We start from the raw sequence: 18,484 nt of genomic DNA, 5'->3' as shown, positions 1-18,484 counted from the left end.
GAGAGAGGATTAATGAAAGAAGGGAGAAATAAAATTTAGCATACATTAATACAAATGTAGAATGTGGTTAGAAATTTTAAAACAATACTAAAGATTATATGGTTCAGTATATAAAGCATTTACCAAAATTCAATATTTTTGTAGGGGTTAACTCATAGATTTGAGAAAAATTCAAAAAATGTGACAATATTGTTTTAATGCATTTTTGTATCATGCACTAACATACAATGATGTTCAAAGAGGTTTGGAGTTTTTGTTATCTCCGTTTTTCAAGAAATTAACGATTTTATAATGGTTATTCAACAGATTTAGGGAGTATTATGAAGTTTCACAAAATTAATTGATAAAAAATTATAATGATTCTCATATATCATGAAAGAGAGTTTAACATACATTAATACAAGTGTAGAATATGGTTAGATTTTTTTAAACAATGCTAAAAAGTTTAGGCTTCAGTATATAGAGCGTTTAACGTAAAAATCAATATTTTCGTAAGGTGTTAACACATAGATTTTGAGAAAATTCAAAAATATTACAATATTGATTTAATGAATAGTTGCCTCCAGTACTAATATAAGGTGATGGTAAAAGAGGTTTGGAACATTTGTTGTCTTCATTTTTCTGGAGAATAACGATTTTATAAGAGTTAGTCTACTAATTTAGGAACTATATGAAATTTTACTAAATTAATTTATAAAAAAAATTGAACGATGGTCATGTTCCACGAAAGAGAGTTAACATACATTAATACTAATGTAGAATGTGGTTAAACATTAAAATAATACTAAAGACTATAGGCTTCAGTATATAAAGCATTTACAAAAATTCAATATTTTTGTATGGGTTAACACATAGATTTTGCGAAAATATGACAATATTTTTTTAATGCATAGTTTCATCATACACTAATATATGATGATTTTAAAAGAGGTTTAGAGTCTTTGTTGTCTCCGTTTTTCAAGAAACTAGCGATTTAATAGTGGTTATTCCACCAATTTATGGAATATTATGAAGTTTTACTATATTAATTGATAAAAAAAATTATAACGATTCTCATATACCATGAAAGAAAGTTTAACATACATTTATAAAAATATAGAATGTTGTTAGAAATTTTAAAACAACGCAAAAATGTTTAGGCTTCAGTATATAGAGCGATTAATGTAAAACTCAATATTTTCATAGGGGTGTTAACACATACCTTTTGAGAGAAATTCAAAAAATTCAAAAAATATAACAATATTGCTTTAATGCATAGTTGCCTCCGATACTAATATATGGTGATGGTAAAAGAGGTTTGGAACTTTTGTTGTCTTCATTTCTCTAGAGAATAGCGATTTTATAATGGTTAGTCCACTAATTTAGGGATTATATTAAATTTTACTAAATTAATTTATAAAAAAATTGAACGATGCTCATGTACCATGAATTAGAATTTAGAATACATTAATACAAATGTAGAATGTGGTTTGAAATTTTAAAACAATCCTAAAAATTATATGGTTCAGTAAATAAAACATTTAACAAAATTCAATATTTTTGTAGGGGTTAACACACAGATTTTGGGAAAATTTCAAAAAATATGACAATATTGTTTTAATGCATAGTTGCATCAAGCACTAATATATAATGATGTTGAAAGAGGTTTGGAGCTTTTGTTGTCTCTATTTTCCAAGAAAATAATGATTTTATTGTGGTTATTCAACCGATTTATGGAGTATTATGAAGTTTCACAAAATTAATTGATAAAAAATTATAATAATTCTCATATACCGTAAAAGAGAGTTTAACATGCGTAAATACAAGTGTAGAATTTGGTTAGAAATTTTTAAAAAACACTAAAAAGTATAGGTTTCAGTATATAGAGCGTTTAACGTAAAACTCAATATTTTCGTATGGGTTAACACATAGATTTTGAGAAAAAGTAAAAAATAAAAAAATATTGCTTTAATGCATAGTTTCCTCCAGTACTAATATATGGTGATGGTAAAAGAGGTTTGGAACCTTCGTTGTCTTCATATCTCTAGAGAATAGCGATTTTATAAGGGTTAGTCCACTAATTTAAAGAATATATGAAATTTTACTAACTTAATTTATAAAAAATTAAACGATGCTCATGTACCATGAAAGAGAGTTTAGAATAAATTAATACAAATGTAGAATGAGTTTAGAAATTTTAAAACAATACTAAATATTATATGGTTCAGTATATAAAGCATTTACCAAAATTTAATATTTTTATAGGGGTTAACACACAGATTTTGAGAAAATTTCAAAAAATATGAAAATATTGTTTAATGCATAGTTGCATAATGCACTAACTTATGATGATGTTGAAAAAGGTTTGGAGCTTTTGTTGTCTCTTTTTTTAAGAAATTAACGATTTTATAGTGGTTATTGCATCGATTTAGGTAGTATTATTAAGTTTCATTAAATTAATTGATAAAAAATTTATAATAATTCTCATTTACCATGAAAAAGAGTTTAACATACATTAATACAAATGTAGAATATGGTTAGAATTTTCAAAACAACACTAAAAAGTTTAGGCTTCAGTATATAGAGCGTTTAACGTAAACCTCATATTTTCGTAGGGGTTTTGAGAAAATATAAAAAAAATATAACAATATTGCTTTAATGCATAGTTGCCTCCGGTAATAATATATGGTAATGGTAAAAGAGGTTTGGAACCTTTGTTGTCTTCGTTTCTCTAGAGAATAACGATTTTATAATGGTTAGTCCACTAATTTAAACAATATATGAAATTTAACTAAATTAATTTATAAAAACCTTGAACGATGCTCATGTACCATGATAGAGAGTTTATCATACATTAATATAAATGTAGAATATGGTTAGAAATTTTAAAACAACACTAAAGATTATAGTGTTCACTATGTAAAGCATTTATCAAAATTCAATATTTTTGTATAGGTTAACACACAAATTTTAAGAAATTTTTTAAAAATATGACAATATTGTTTTAATGCATAGTTGTATCCTACACTAATATATGATGATGTTAAAAGAAGTTTAGAGTCTTTGTTGTCTACGTTTTTCAAGAAAATTACGATTTTGTAGTGGCTATTCTACTGATTTAGATAGTATTATGAAGTTTATTAATTAATTGATAAAAATTAGAAGGATTCCCATATATCATAAAAGAGAGTTTAAATATATTAATACAAATTTAGAATGTCTTTAGATAATTTCGAACAACAATAAAAAGTAAAAGTTTCAGTATATATAACATTTAACGTAAAACTCAATATTTTCGTAGACACATAATAATATATAATGATGTTCAAAAAGGTTTGGAACCTTTGTTGTCTCCATTTCCTTGGGGAATAGCGATTTTATATTGGTTAGTCTACTAATTTAGGGACTATATGAAATTTTACTGTTTTAATTTAAAAAAATTGAACGATGCTCATTTACCATGAAAGAGAGTTTAGCATACATTAATACAAATGTAGAATGTGGTTAGAAATTTTAAAACAACACTAAAGATTATAGGCTTCAGTATATAAAACATTTACTAAAATTCAATATTTTTGTAGGGGTAGGGTAAGGGTAACACACAGATTTTGAAAAAAATTCAAAAAATATGACAATATTGTTTTAATGCATAGTTGCATCATGCACTAACGTATGATGATGTTGAAAGAGGTTGGGAGCTTTTGTTGTCTCCATTTTCCAAGAAAATAACAATTTTATTGTGGTTATTCAACTGATTTAGGGTATTATGAAGTTTCACAAAATTTATTGATAAAAAATTATAATGATTCCCATATACCATAAATGAGAGTTTAACATATATTGATACAAGTGTAGAATGTGGTTAGAAGTTTTAAAACACACTAAAAAGTTTAGACTTCAGTATATAGAACGTTTAACATATAACTTAATATTTTCGTAGGGGTTAACACATAGATTTTAAAAAAAATTCAAAAATATAACAATATTGTTTTAATGTATAGTTGCCTCCGGTAATAATATATGGTGATGGTAAAAGAGGTTTGGAACCTTTGTTGTCTTCATTTCTCTAGGGAATAGCGATTTTATAAAGTTTAGTCCACTAATTTAATGACTATATGAAATTTTACTAAATTAATTTATATAAAATTGAATGATGCTCATGTTACATGAAAGAGAGTTTAGCATACATTGATACCAATGCAGAATGTGGTTAGAAATTTTAAAACAATCCTAATGATTATAGGCTTCAGTATATAAAGCATTTACCAAAATTTAATATTTTTGTACAGGTTAACACATAGATTTTGAGAAAATTTAAAAAAAAATATGATAATATTGTTTTAATGCATAGTTGCATCCTACACTAATATATGATTATGTTGAAAGAGGTTTAGAGTCTTTGTTGTCTCAGTTTTTCAAGAAAATAGCGATTTAATAGTGGTTATTCCATCAATTTAGAGAGTATTATGACGTTTTACTAAATTAATTGATACAAAAGTTATAACGATTCTCATATACCATGAAAGAAAGTTTAACATACATTTATAAAAATATAGAATGTTGTTAGAAATTTTAAAACAACGCTAAAATGTTTAGGCTTCAGTATATAGAGCGATTAACGTAAAACTCAATATATTCATAGGGGTTAACACATAGATTTTGAGAAAAATTCAAAAAATATAACAATATTGTTTTAATGCATAGTTGCATCCGGTACTAATATATGGTGATGGTAAAAGAGGCATGGAACTTTTTGTTGTCTTCATTTCTCTAGAGAATAACGATTTTATAATGGTTAGTCCACTAATTTAAGGATTATATGAAATTTTACTAAATTAATTTCTAAAAAAATTGATTGATGCTCATGTACCATGAAAGAGAGCTTAGAATACATTAATACAAATGTATAATGTGGTTAGAAATTTTTAAGCCATACTTAAGATTATATGGTTCAGTATATAAAGCATTTACCAAAATTCAATATTTTTGTAGGGGTTAACACACAGATTTTGAGAAAATTTTAAAAAATATGACAATATAGTTTTAATGCATAGTTGCATCATGCACTAACATATGATAATGTTGAAAGAGGTTTGGAGAACTAACATATAATGATGTTGAAAGAGGTTTGGAGCACTAACATATGATGATGTTGAAAGAGGTTTGAAGCTTTTGTTGTCTCTATTTTCTAAAAAAATAACAATTTCATTGTGGTTATTCAACCGATTTAGGGTATTATAAAGTTTCACAAAATTAATTGATAAAAAATTATAATGATTCTCATGAAAGAGAGTTTAACATACATTAATACAAATGTACAATTTGGTTAAAAAAATTAAAACAACATTAAAAAGTTTAGGCTTCAGTATATAGAGCGTTTAACGGTAAACTCAATATTTTCGTAGGGGTTAACACATAGATTTTGAGAAAAAGTAAAAAAAAATAAAAAATATTGCTTTAATGCATAGTTGCCTCCGGTACTAATATATGGTGATGGTAAAAAAGGTTTGGAACCTTTGTTGTCTTAATTCTCTACAGAATAGCGATTTTATAAGGGTTAGTCCCCTAATTTAAGGAATATATGAAATTTTACTAAACTAATTTATCAATAAATTGAACGATGGTCTTGTACACGAAAGAGAGTTTAGAATACATTAATACAAATGTAGAATGTGGTTTGAAATTTTGAAACAATACTAAAGATTATATGGTTCAGTATATAAAGCATTTACCAAAATTCAATTTTTTTGTAGGTGTTAACACACGGATTTTGAGAAAATTTCGAAAAATATGACGATATTGTTGTAATGCATTGTTGCATCATGCACTAACATATAATGATATTGAAAGAGGTTTGGAGCTTTTGTTGTCTCCATTTTCCAAGAAAATAACGATTTTATTGTGGTTCTTCAACCGATTTAGGATATTATGAAGTTTCACAAAATTAATTGATAAAAAATTATAATGATTTCTATATACCATGAAAGAAAGTTTAACATACATTAATACAAGTGTAAAATTTGGTTATAAATTTTAAAACAATACTAAAAAGTTTAGGCTTCAGTATATAGAGCGTTTAATATAAAACTCAATATTTTCGTATAGGTTAACTCAGAGATTTAGAGACAAAATCAGAAAATATAAAAATATTGATTTAATGCATAGTTGTCCCCGGTACTAATATATGGTGATAGTAAAAAAGGTTTAGAACCTTTGTTGTCTTTATTTCTTTAGAGAATAACGATTTTTTAAAGGTTAGTCTAATAATTTAAGGAGTATATGAAATTTTACTAAATTAATTTTTAAAAAAAATTGAACAATGCTCGTGTACCTCGAAAAAAATTTCAATGTATTTAAATACTCTCTTTTTTTCGTTGATATGATTTTTTTTGTTACGGTTTGTTTGAATTTATAGTAAATAAAACCAAAAAAAATAATATACAGATCGGTTTAGTTTCTTTCGGTTTGAAAAACTAAACCGGAGAAAAATCAATTTATCTTGTTGAGGGGACCGGACCCGAGTCAAAATCAATTACTCGCGCTAGTAGTGACTGACATTCATCTTCATCTTCTTCCAAAACTCGCCAATGGATCTTCTCAACAACCCTCCCACAACAACAGTGGGTCTATCAGAGTCTTTCGCTAGGCTAAAGTCACAACGCAAAGTAAGCAAACTTTTCTTCAAAAGTTCCATTTTTTTTTTAATTTCACCCCCAAAAAACCTCTGATCTGTGTTTATCTTCCTTGTCGCAAGGTGGCTCTGATTCCATATATAACAGCTGGTGATCCAGATCTTTCCACAACAGCTAAAGCTCTCAAAGTTCTCGACTCTTGCGGCTCCGACATTATCGAACTCGGTGTTCCTTACTCTGACCCTTTAGCTGATGGTCCAGCAATCCAGGTTCGATCTACTGTAAACACATTATCATTTTAAGCTTTTAAAAAAAAACTCATTTTTTCTTTGGAATTAGGCTGCTGCGAGACGTTCTTTGCTTAAAGGAACCAACTTTAACTCCATAATCACTATGCTCAAAGAGGTTTGGTCTCTTCTTAGCTTTTTTATAGTCTATAGATGATGAAATTAAACTCTTTTTGTTTTAAATATCTCAGGTTATACCTCAGTTATCTTGTCCTATTGCATTGTTTACTTATTACAACCCGATCCTAAGGCGAGGGATTGAGAACTACATGACTATCATAAAGGATGCTGGAGTTCATGGTACACTTAACATCTTCTAGTTCTCTCTTTTAGTGTTTCAGGGATCAGTTTATTACATAACATGGTGTTTCTTTGTAGGGCTTCTTGTTCCTGATGTTCCACTTGAAGAGACTGAGACTATGCGTAAAGAAGCTCAAAAGCATCAGATTGAACTTGTATGATGTTCTTGATTTAACATCTTCCATAGCAAAACTGATTCCTTCTCTTTTACCATCTTTTTACTATGTTTGTCCTGAAGGTACTGCTGACAACACCCACAACCCCAAAAGAACGAATGAATGCCATTGTTGAAGCAACCCAAGGATTCATCTATCTTGTAAGAATCACACTGTTGCAACTCTTTTATAAGTTTGTGTTCTTATATCATTCATCTCATTTCAGGTGAGTTCAGTAGGAGTTACTGGAACGAGAGAGTCTGTTAACGAACATGTTCAGTCTCTTCTACAACAAATCAAAGAGGCTACAAGCAAGCCAGTCGCCGTTGGATTTGGCATATCAAAACCTGAGCATGTGAAACAGGTTTGACTGCTTCGCAATATCTTTGGGATGTGTTGTTAGAATCCAACTCGATTTGTTTCATATTACAGGTAGCTGAGTGGGGAGCAGATGGAGTCATTGTAGGAAGCGCAATGGTCAAGATATTGGGAGAGGCTGAATCACTTGAGAAAGGACTCAAAGAGCTTGAAGTCTTCACTAAGTCTTTAAAGTCTGCTCTGGACTCCTGAACACACAATGGCTATCTTTCTATTCTTCTCTTATTTGAATGCAAAAAGAACCAGATGGTGTAACCATTGATTCTCAATAATATAACAATAACCTCCAAATAAAAATCAAGAGTATTACATTTATTGAAAGTTTCTTGAGTTTGAAAGGAGAAGCACAAGAATGTCAAAAACAAACAAATGGTATAGGCTCAGCGAGCTTGCAGAATGTATGTGTTTAACGCTGTGACACAGACTCAGCAGAGAAGAGGTACTTGACACGGGAGAGAACTGAGTCATGAGCAGGATCATAAGGATGGTCCTTGGAAGGGATCTCCAGAATCGCAGGAACTGGCTTGTTGTAGCTATCCACCAAGAAACGGATCATATTGGCAACCTACAAGCATCAAAACTTTCTCATCTTAATAAACATTCGATCCAATAATACTAGATGTTAGGAACAAGACACCAAAAAAAACTACCCTACAATAACAGTAACTTTTGACCCGTGACTTAAAGGGTGCAAGCTAGAAAGGTAGTCATTAATGGGTAGTAAACATAAGGGGCTAAAATATAAAGTGAGAGTAGGACACAAGACATGACCTCTTTGACAAGGACACAAATAAACACCTCACAGACACAGCAGTTAATAGTTGTTTAATATATTGGAGTTGGAAGAAAGTACTTACGTATTGGCTGATGAGGATGATAGCAATATCATCTCTCGATGAGAATTCCTTGAAAGCATCCTCAATTTGCCTCACCGTTGTCTCTAAAAGACAAAAAAAGTCAATTAATTTAGAAGAGTAAACTGTAACTACACAACTCTATGAATATAGAAGTTAAGAAAGTTATCTCCTACCAAGAGCCTCATGAAACTGACTTGATGGACAAATTCAACTAATTTGAATTTATCAAAAGGGATACCATTTTGAGATAATTGACATAACTTGATAAATATTTTTGATGATGAGTTATAAAAACGTACTTGAATCCACGATGAGGTAGTTTGTCTTCCTCCTGATGTCAACATTACCAACTCCAGCCATCAAAAATCCAACTACAGTGTCCTGTACACAAACAATTTACACGTTAGAGAAGATTGCTTAAGGGTTATTATACCAACGTATTGTTTCAAAACAGTTATGTCACTAGTAACACACATAATATCAAGATCCCTTGTTATCAATGATCAAAACAGTTTCTAAGAATAGTTCTAAAGAATAATTCTACTCTTTAATTTGCTGATTCGTTCACCAAAATCCAAAGATAGCAGATCTTAAGATCAAAAAAAAAAAGATTACACATTTCACAAAACAAATCTGCAACCCACAACGCATTACTATAGTTCAGATCACATTCTCATAGATTCAAAGCTTAACCAAATGATCCACATGAACTCAACAGTTCCTAAACGAATCAAACCACGGAAACTGAATCTGATCATATCGATTCCTAACAACAATGAATCAAACAGAAACATATAAGAGAAAAGATGATCTCTTGGTTGACGATTGGTACCTCGTCGGCGATCATAGCGATGAGGGCAGAGTTGCGAGCAGGGATCGAAGCTCTCCCAGCCATTTTGATTCAAACTACACAACATAACAACAATCAATCGAATTTGGGATTAAGAAACCCTAAAATCAATTCCTAATCTCAGATCGGACGAAGATGGAGAAAAAAAAAACTCATTATTACCTTTTCTCTTTCTCTGTTTATCTTCTCGTTCTTCGATTTTGATTTTGAAGATTTGGATTCGTAATCAGTACCCAAAGACCCACGCGAAAAAAGTCAATAACTAACTCCAATTGACTATACTACCCCTGAATTATACACATAATAATTGCTCTCCAACAGTTGAAAATGGCAAGAGCGTAAATAACGGCTAAGGGCAACGTTCGCGTCAAAGCCAGCTTGCCCACTCAAGGGTAATCTCGTCTTTTATTTACCTCTCTCTCTCTCTTGTCTCTACTTCAGACCAAACTCTCTCTGATATGTGAAGCAGAACAAAAGCAAAAAAAAAAAAAAAAAAAAAAAATCTATAGAGGGAGAGAGAAAACAATGGCGGAGTCTCATTCTCTCAACACTCAGCTCTCGACCCGCACTTCCATCTTCGGTCTGCGTTTATGGATCGTTCTCGGCGTTTGCGTCGGAGCCGCAATCGTTATTCTCCTCTTCCTCATCTCTCTCTGGTTCATCCACCGAAGAAGCAACAACAAAGCTCTCGAGTCTCACACCGTCGTCCCCGTAGTCTCCAAGGAGATTCGGGTCGACCCAATTCAACCCGACCCGACCCCCACACCCGAGACGACAACAAACCACCGTGAAGACGACAACAAAATCCACATCGACATCGGAAAAGACCACCGTATCTCCTTCCCGGAGCGCGGCGGTTGGTCCGGGTCAGGGTCCGGGTCAGGACCCGACCAGGCTGCCTGTTCGGGTCCTGAGGTTTCTCATTTAGGTTGGGGGCATTGGTACACTCTAAGAGAGCTCGAGGTTTCCACCGATGGTTTCTCCGACAAGCACGTGATCGGACAAGGAGGGTACGGGATTGTCTACCGAGGCGTCCTCGAGGATAAATCGATAGTCGCTATAAAGAATCTTCTCAACAACAGAGGGCAGGCTGAGAAAGAGTTTAAAGTCGAGGTCGAAGCGATAGGTAGAGTGCGGCACAAGAATCTCGTGAGGCTCCTTGGTTACTGCGTCGAAGGAGAGCATAGGATGCTTGTTTACGAGTATGTTGATAACGGGAACTTAGAGCAGTGGCTTCACGGCGATGCGTTGGGAGCTAAGAGTCCTCTCACGTGGGAGATTAGAATGAACATCGTTCTCGGGACGGCTAAAGGGTTGATGTATTTACACGAAGGTCTTGAACCTAAGGTTGTTCATAGAGATATCAAGTCTAGTAATATCTTGCTCGACAAGCAATGGAACGCGAAGGTTTCGGATTTTGGTTTAGCTAAGCTATTGGGGTCGGAGATGAGCTACGTGACTACTCGTGTGATGGGTACTTTTGGTTACGTGGCTCCTGAGTATGCTAGTACGGGGATGTTGAACGAGAGGAGCGATGTTTACAGCTTCGGTGTTCTTGTTATGGAGATGATATCCGGGAGGAACCCTGTGGATTACAGCAGGCCTGTCGGAGAGGTGAACCTTGTGGAGTGGCTGAAGAGAATGGTGTCGAATCGTGAAGCGGAAGGGGTTTTGGATCCGAGGCTGGTGGACAAACCGTCTTTGAGGTCGTTGAAGCGTACGCTTTTGGTGGCTTTGAGATGTGTTGATCCTAATGCTCAGAAGAGACCAAAGATGGGTCATGTCATTCACATGCTTGAGGCTGAGGACTTGGTGTCGAGAGATGATCGGAGAAACTCCGGCGGCGGCGGGGGAGGAGGTGATCCGAGAAGGTCACCGAGGAAGATGAATGTGGCGGAATCAGAGGATGAGAGTGTTAATTCCATTCTGATCAAGAATGACCAGTTAGCTTCGGACAAGGAGGAGAGTCAGTGAAAGAGTGGAAGCTTTGGCGTTATAATTTTGTTTACACTTATTATTAGAAGTTTTTCTTGTGTGTATGTATGTGTAGATTCTTGTAATTTTGCAATAATAAAAAAATGTGGCTTAGATTAAAAAAAAGAGTTATATATGTTGTTTTTACATTAGGTGAGGACTCTGTTGTAAAAAAAATGTGATTTGTTTTTTTATAGATGTGGTAATTTTATATATATCTCAAGGTCTCTTGTGGATTAGATAGAGAGTGAATGATTAAATGTTTTTAAAGTGGGCTCTCCTATTGCAATAATCTAAAAATAAAGGTTTGTTTGTTATACACAATAATTTTTAAGAGAGAATTTTAAACAAAAAATATTACTCCAATCAAAAATAGCATTTTCTAAAAAATATCTCATTCTCAATTGATATAATTTCTTCTTTTCATTTGTTCATTTTATACTACTTATTTTTGGTTTAAGAAACTTCTAAAAAACCTTCAACTGAAAATGCTTTTATGCTTCTAACATTTATTTCAAAGACTTCTGATTTATGTTTGGAACAAATGAAATAGAGAAGCAATTCCATGAATTGAAGTGATTAATGTATGTTTTGCAACAATTAAAAATGTTGCTTGTAAGTTTGCAACAATTTAAAAATAAAAAGGTCTAATCTGTTTTTCATTTTTCATTTTTTCACATTTAGGTGATGAGTAGTTGTAGTATAACTTAAATGGTGGTTTGTCTTGTTATATTTGGTTGTCATTTCTTTATTTCAAGATCTTTGATTTTTTTTTTTTACAAAACACATGGAATGAATTCCATGCATTTGTTAATTGTTTTGGAATTTTTTTTGTACTCTATTTAGGTGTTAGGACTCTACTGTAGTATGACCTAACATAGTGGTGATATGTTGATCAAATTTTGTGTGACATTTATATGAAGGTCTTTTGATTTATATTTAGTAAAATGAAATAGAGAGGGAAGTTTATATGAAGGTCTCCAGAAATTGAAGTGACTCATGAATGTTTAGTTAAGTAAAGATCAATGGACTTTCATCACCAAATATATATTTTTTAAACTATACAAAAAAAAATCCTTTTTATTTTAAAGAAGTTTAATTATATTTAAAAATGATTTAAATGTACGTAATAATTATAAACAGAATATTCTTTTGTAGAGTGGACCTAATGCAAGTAGGCAAGATCCGACAAAACAAGTTAAAGACACACCCCACCAAAAGCAACCAAGAGAGAGAGAGAGAGATGAACAGTATCTTCTCGATCGATGATTTCTCCGATCCCTTTTGGGAATCTTCTCCGCCTCTCGATTCGGACTCGGCCAAGGCCCTCACGGCGGAGGAATGGACCGTGGAGATGTTTTTCGAAGAGATCGCTTCCTCCGTGACCTCTGCGCCTGTCGGATCCAACAACAACAACAACAACGCGATCGTCGGAGTCTCGTCGGCGCAGTCTCTTCCTTCCGTCTCCGGACAGAACGATTTCGAGGAAGACAGTCGGTTTCTCCGTCGCGACTCCGATGATTACCGTCGCGTTCTTGAGAACAAGCTTGAGACTGAGTGTGCAGCTACTGTTGTAGCTCTTACGGTTTATCTTCTGTTTCTCTCTTTTTTTATATTGCATGTGTAAGAAGAAGAAGAAGATCTGAATCTTAAGCTTTGTTTGTTCTCTCTACTTGTGTGTTGTGTAGGCTGGTTCTGTGAAGCCTGAAGATTCTACTGGTTCTCCTGAGACTCTGTTTCAACCAGCTCTGTCTAGTCCTCTTACTCAAGGTAATAGCTAATCATCATGCAAATTACTTTTTTAACACCGCAAAGCTTGTCTCTTAGCTTCTGCCATGTTTGTAAATTTTGATGCCAAGAAAGTGTTCTAAAAATCGGTTTAGGCGCCTCAAATCGGGTATGGACGAAATGATTGTTTCAAATCGATTTTTAAAAAAATTGGTCTAGACGATTAAAAAGTTGGTCTAGACGTCCGCCTAAACGATAATTATCTATAAGGTGTCTAACCATTGCCTAGCGATAAAGTTAATGATTTGTAATGTAGAGATGGAAAATGGTTCTTTAGAGAAGCTTGAAAGTTGAAACCATTTCAAGTCTCCTTGATATATTTTTTTTTTTGGAACAAGTTTCTAATTTTATCATAAAGTTTCAATATTTTTTGTGATTTTTTCCTTGAAATTAATCTGACTTTTTTAAGGCCAATAAGATTGGGATGGTGTTAGTTCAATATCTTTCTCTTTGTTTCGAGTCTTTACACATAGTACGTTTAATGGTGGTAGGTTCTTTGGTGACGCCTGGAGAAGCTGGTGTCACCTCATCATTACTAGGTGAGGTGAAAAAAACTGGTGTACCGATGAAGCAGGTTACTAGTGGATCATCGAGAGATTATTCTGATGATGATGACCTTGATGAAGAGAATGAAACCACTGGTTCCTTGAAACCAGAGGACGTTAAAAAATCTAGAAGGTAAAATGATCATCTGATTCTTCCCTTTTGATGTTTATCTTTATTGAACCTTGTTGTTTGTAGGATGCTTTCAAATCGAGAGTCAGCTAGGCGGTCTAGAAGGAGAAAACAGGAGCAAACATGTGATCTCGAAACACAGGTTTCTATAAATAGATCCTCTCAACCTCATATTAACGTTTCCAAGGATATTAATAGAAACTTAATTTTGTGTGTTTTGATAGGTAAATGAGCTAAAAGGTGAACACTCCTCACTTCTCAAGCAGCTGAGTAACATGAACCACAAGTATGATGACGCTGCCGTTGGCAATAGAATACTAAAAGCCGACATCGAGACACTAAGAGCTAAGGTAATAACACTTGATTTGTTTTTTCATAACCACCCTTATGTTTTGTTACTATAACTAATTGTATTCTTTCAAGGTGAAAATGGCGGAAGAGACCGTTAAGAGAGTGACAGGAATGAATCCTATGCTTCTCGGTAGATCAAATGGACATAACAACAACAACAATAGAATGCCATTAACTGGTAATAGCAGGATGGGTGGTTCTTCATGCATCCCACCTTTTCAACCACAATCAAATCCAAACATGGGGGGGCTAACAACAACCATTCTATCTCCAAGACTCGAAAACACTTTCATTCCTACTCCTTCCTTAAACTCCCAAACTAACTCTCATTTGCAGAGAATAAGACCTACACAAACTCACCATGCTGCTCCAACCACTAACCCCTATGGCTGGACTACTGAATCTCAAAACGATTCAACATGGTAAGCTACAAAAATAGTTATTTTAAAATTTCTATGACGTTTATGCATATTAAATTATTGTTTGTTACCTCTTTTACAGGCCGAAAAAATGTGTGGACTGATGAAAACAAGAAGCGGGTTTTACACACTTAATATTTGATATATCTACGCATCATCTCTCATTGTATATTTTAAACCATGAGAAAACATTTGTGAGAACACACAGTCTCATGGGCTTATTATACAGTCTGTCTTGTACCATTACAAGACTATTATTAATAAGAAGAATCTGTCTTTCTATTTATAGCTTTAATGTTTAATAACAGATTCGTTCTGTTTTTATCAAATTTTTATAAAGAAATGTCAAGTCATTTCCAGCTGACTTTTCTAAAATTTTCATCATTATATTCCGACAACCTCGGCGGTTGCTACATTTTCTGTTTCAGACAAGAAACAAAACAAGAGAAACAGAGGAGAAAAGGAGACGACAAAGAAGTCAAACAAAAAGTCGTCGTTCTTCCTTATTTTCCTCTCCCTATCTCTTGATCTTTGTGTGTTGACATGTCTTCGAGCAAGCTAAGACGCGCCATAGGAGCCGTGAAAGACCAGACAAGCGTAGGGCTAGCCAAGGTCGGAGGCCGAAGCAGCTCCTTAACGGAGCTCGAAGTAGCCATCGTGAAGGCCACGCGGCACGACGAGTATCCAGCCGAGGAGAAGTACGTGAGAGAGATCCTAAGCCTAACGTCCTACTCACGCAACTACGTGAGCGCCTGCGTCTCGATCCTCTCGAGGCGTCTCAACAGGACCAAGAACTGGTCGGTCGCTCTCAAGGCCTTGATTTTGATCCAAAGGATGCTGACGCAAGGGGACAAGGCCTACGAGGAAGAGGTCTTCTTCGCGACGAGGCGCGGGACCAGGCTGCTCAACATGTCGGATTTTAGAGACGCGGATGGGTCTGATTCGTGGGATTATTCTGCTTTTGTGAGGACGTATGCTTTGTATTTGGACGAGCGGCTTGATTTTCGGATGCAGAGAAGGAAAGGGAAAAACGGTGATGGTAGTGGTGGTGGTGATGATGATTCGGGTGATGAGGAAGAAGATGATCATCGAGAGGCCAATGCAAATGTTCGTTCGAGAGCTCTTGTGGTGAAGACTAAGCCGGTCAAAGAGATGAAAACAGAGAAGATCTTTATTAGAGTGCAACACTTGCAACAGCTTCTTGATCGGTTCTTGGCTTGTCGTCCAACAGGTGATACTTTTATTAACTACTTTCATTAAGAAACGTTGTGGCTACCAATCAGCGGTTTTTAAAAAATTAACGTTTTGATCCTGTCTGATAATAGACCACCCAGTCTAAACAGCGATGGATCTAAAAACGTTTTTAATTGGGGGCACACTACTTAAAATAACAAAAATAATTTTGAATGGGGGGCATTGTTTATGTTTTTTCACTAAACTACAAATAATTTTATTAAATCTTTCTAGGTTATTCAAGAAAAAATATAAAATAATAGGGGGCACGTGACCCCATACCGTTACACATACATCCGCCTCTGAGTCTAAATCAGGACTCTAATGGTCTGATTAGTACTAGGCTTAGGATCAGGTTTTTTGGTGATCAAATCCCATTCCATGTTTTAGTTTGGTTCCATTTCTTCCGAATTTAGTTCGGATAGTATTGTAATCAACGTTTAAAATCATCCAAAATTTTGAAAAAACTAGTGAAAATTAACTAAAATTTTTAGATCTACTCGATAAAAAATTAGCTAAGCTACATAAACTAGCTTAAAATATTCAAAATAACAAAAAAGTCAGTACAAAACAAAATCTTTAAAATACTGTAGATATCTAAATTACATTAAATCATGTAACCAAAAATTACTAGGTTTACCTAACTTAGGATACTAGTTAATATTTCGGTTCGGATTGTACCCAAACCCCAAAAGTTTAATGCTGTCCATTCCAATATTTTACTTGTGAGTCACATTTCTTACCTCATTTTTAACTTTCTTGGCTCACAAGTTATGTTAATTCAACAGGTAATGCAAAGAACAACCGAGTTGTAATCGTGGCTCTGTACCCAATAGTGAAAGACAGTTTTCAGATATATTGCAACGTAACAGAGATAATGGGAGTGTTGATAGATCGATTCATGGAACTAGACGTTCATGACTCGATCAAAGTCTATGACATTTTCTCTAGAGTTTCTAAACAGTTGGACGAGTTAGATCCGTTTCACGGATGGTGTAAGAAAATGGGAGTTGCAAGATCTTCAGAGTATCCAGAACTTGAGAAGATCACGCAGAAGAAGCTTGATATCATGGATGAGTTTATAAAAGATAAATCTCTTTTAGCTGCACAAGCTCTAATGTCACCATCAAGAAAGTCTAACAAATCTGAGGAAGAGGAAGTCAAAGACATTCAAGAAGATTTAAACGCCGTTAAAGCATTACCAGCACCGGAGCAGGAAGAGGAAGAAGAGGAAAAGGAAGAGACCGAAACAAAGAAAGATGTTCAAGAAGTGGTTTCAAGACAAGATCAAGAAGGTGATTTGTTGGGTTTAACTGGTGAAGCGGGTGATACAACATTGTCGGTTGGTGATAGTTTGGCGTTAGCGTTGTTCGATGGTGCGGTTGCGACTGAGGCTGCGTCTGGACCGGGATGGGAAGCATTTGATGATGATTCGGCGGATTGGGAGACTGCTCTGGTGAAATCAGCGACGAGATTGTCGGCACAGAAAAGTGAGCTTGGAGGTGGTTTTGATCATTTGTTGCTTGATGGAATGTATCAGTACGGTGCGGTTAATGCGGCGGTTAATGCTTATGGAAGTAGTGGGAGTGCAAGTAGCGTTGCGTTTGGTTCTGCAGGAAGACCAGCAGGTAATATATAAAACCAAAAGAACGTTTTGCATGGAACGGCCACGTCCAAAGCATAATGGATCGGTCATGGTTAATTTATCACCTCATTATAGTAATTCTTTTGCAAAAATTAGGATACACAAATTTATTTTTGTTTAAACCAAATTAGTTTCTAATATTGGTTTATTCGAGTTATTTGACATGTATATTTCATTGCTGAATTATATGGTTGTGATGCAGCTTCAATGTTGGCACTGCCCGCGCCACCACCAACGTCCAACGGAAACGGAGGCAGAAGTCTGGTGACCATGGACCCGTTCGCGGCGTCTCTAGAGGTGGTTCCACCGTCGTACGTGCAGATGAGTGATATGGAGAAAAAACAAAGATTGGTAATGGAAGAACAAATGATGTGGGATCAATACAACAGAAATGGAAGACTAGGTTACATGCAAAACCAACAACAACATTTTCATGTTCCATACTCCATGGGACCTTATTCTTACACACCTCACTACTGATTTTTTTTGTTTCTTGAAAAAAAAAAACGCCATGTTTGATCAGATTGTCTTGTCTGATGTAAATTGCAACTCTTCTAATTATTTTGAATTCTGATATCAAAATAGCATACTTTGTATCAAAACTAAGAGTTGACAAAAAGATTTAAAAAAAGAAATATATACTACCTTTTTCTTAAACAAACCAAAAAATCTGATCAAACACACATACGTTGAGTATATTTGGGCAGCAGTTTCCCTCTAGCTGGACATGATCAATCTCTTTTTGTCACTTCTTGAGGTAATCAAGGCTTGCAAAGATAATGATTAGGAGGATGAGGTAATCAAGGCTTTGTGATCTTTAACAAAAATTATAAATAAGAAAGTGTTGTTTGTATATATTCATGGTTAAGCTTCACATGTCCATGTGATAATATAGGGAACACAGAAAACAGAAACAGTGGATCAAGAAACGATTGTAAACGAAAATGCCAAAGTATGTGTG

General features: G+C 34.1%; 5 protein-coding genes and 1 long non-coding RNA gene across 6 annotated transcripts; 5 read left to right on the top strand and 1 right to left on the bottom strand.

Moving 5' to 3' along the window:
- The first annotated feature begins 314 nt into the window (after positions 1–314).
- LOC117127869 lies at positions 315–2,562 on the top strand. Its single transcript, XR_004450781.1, has 2 exons — positions 315–1,606; positions 1,959–2,562. It is a non-coding gene; the product is annotated as an uncharacterized LOC117127869 (long non-coding RNA).
- Positions 2,563–6,413: 3,851 nt separating this feature from the next.
- Positions 6,414–8,046, top strand: LOC103836728 (tryptophan synthase alpha chain). Its single transcript, XM_009113020.3, has 8 exons — positions 6,414–6,644; positions 6,734–6,880; positions 6,951–7,016; positions 7,090–7,198; positions 7,277–7,353; positions 7,437–7,514; positions 7,580–7,717; positions 7,786–8,046. Exons 1-8 carry the CDS (start codon positions 6,567–6,569, stop codon positions 7,921–7,923), a joined length of 831 nt encoding a protein of 276 aa, XP_009111268.1. The 5' UTR covers positions 6,414–6,566; the 3' UTR covers positions 7,924–8,046.
- Positions 7,979–9,720, bottom strand: LOC103836729 (V-type proton ATPase subunit F). The gene is made up of 5 exons (XM_018654913.2): positions 9,601–9,720; positions 9,421–9,493; positions 8,888–8,969; positions 8,589–8,671; positions 7,979–8,296 (listed from the first exon to the last, which is right to left on the bottom strand). Exons 2-5 carry the CDS (start codon positions 9,481–9,483, stop codon positions 8,138–8,140), a joined length of 387 nt encoding a protein of 128 aa, XP_018510429.1. The 5' UTR covers positions 9,484–9,493; positions 9,601–9,720; the 3' UTR covers positions 7,979–8,137.
- A 15-nt stretch (positions 9,721–9,735) lies between these two features.
- LOC103836727 (probable serine/threonine-protein kinase At1g01540) lies at positions 9,736–11,627 on the top strand. The gene has a single exon (XM_009113019.3). The coding sequence runs from the start codon at positions 9,964–9,966 to the stop codon at positions 11,410–11,412; it is 1,449 nt and encodes a 482-aa protein (XP_009111267.1). The 5' UTR covers positions 9,736–9,963; the 3' UTR covers positions 11,413–11,627.
- A 965-nt stretch (positions 11,628–12,592) lies between these two features.
- LOC103836726 (basic leucine zipper 10) lies at positions 12,593–14,933 on the top strand. The gene is made up of 7 exons (XM_009113018.3): positions 12,593–12,997; positions 13,101–13,182; positions 13,692–13,878; positions 13,942–14,017; positions 14,100–14,225; positions 14,299–14,648; positions 14,728–14,933. The coding sequence occupies exons 1-7, from the start codon at positions 12,656–12,658 to the stop codon at positions 14,747–14,749; spliced, it is 1,185 nt and encodes a 394-aa protein (XP_009111266.1). The 5' UTR covers positions 12,593–12,655; the 3' UTR covers positions 14,750–14,933.
- Positions 14,934–15,136: 203 nt separating this feature from the next.
- LOC103836725 (putative clathrin assembly protein At4g02650) lies at positions 15,137–18,192 on the top strand. The gene is made up of 3 exons (XM_009113017.3): positions 15,137–15,876; positions 16,667–17,506; positions 17,726–18,192. The coding sequence occupies exons 1-3, from the start codon at positions 15,189–15,191 to the stop codon at positions 18,001–18,003; spliced, it is 1,806 nt and encodes a 601-aa protein (XP_009111265.1). The 5' UTR covers positions 15,137–15,188; the 3' UTR covers positions 18,004–18,192.
- The last annotated feature ends 292 nt before the right edge of the window (positions 18,193–18,484 follow it).

Source organism: Brassica rapa, chromosome A09, assembly GCF_000309985.2.
Source record: "Brassica rapa cultivar Chiifu-401-42 chromosome A09, CAAS_Brap_v3.01, whole genome shotgun sequence".
Classification (NCBI taxonomy): Eukaryota; Viridiplantae; Streptophyta; class Magnoliopsida; order Brassicales; family Brassicaceae; genus Brassica; species Brassica rapa.
This window is presented reverse-complemented; position numbering and strand designations above follow the sequence as displayed.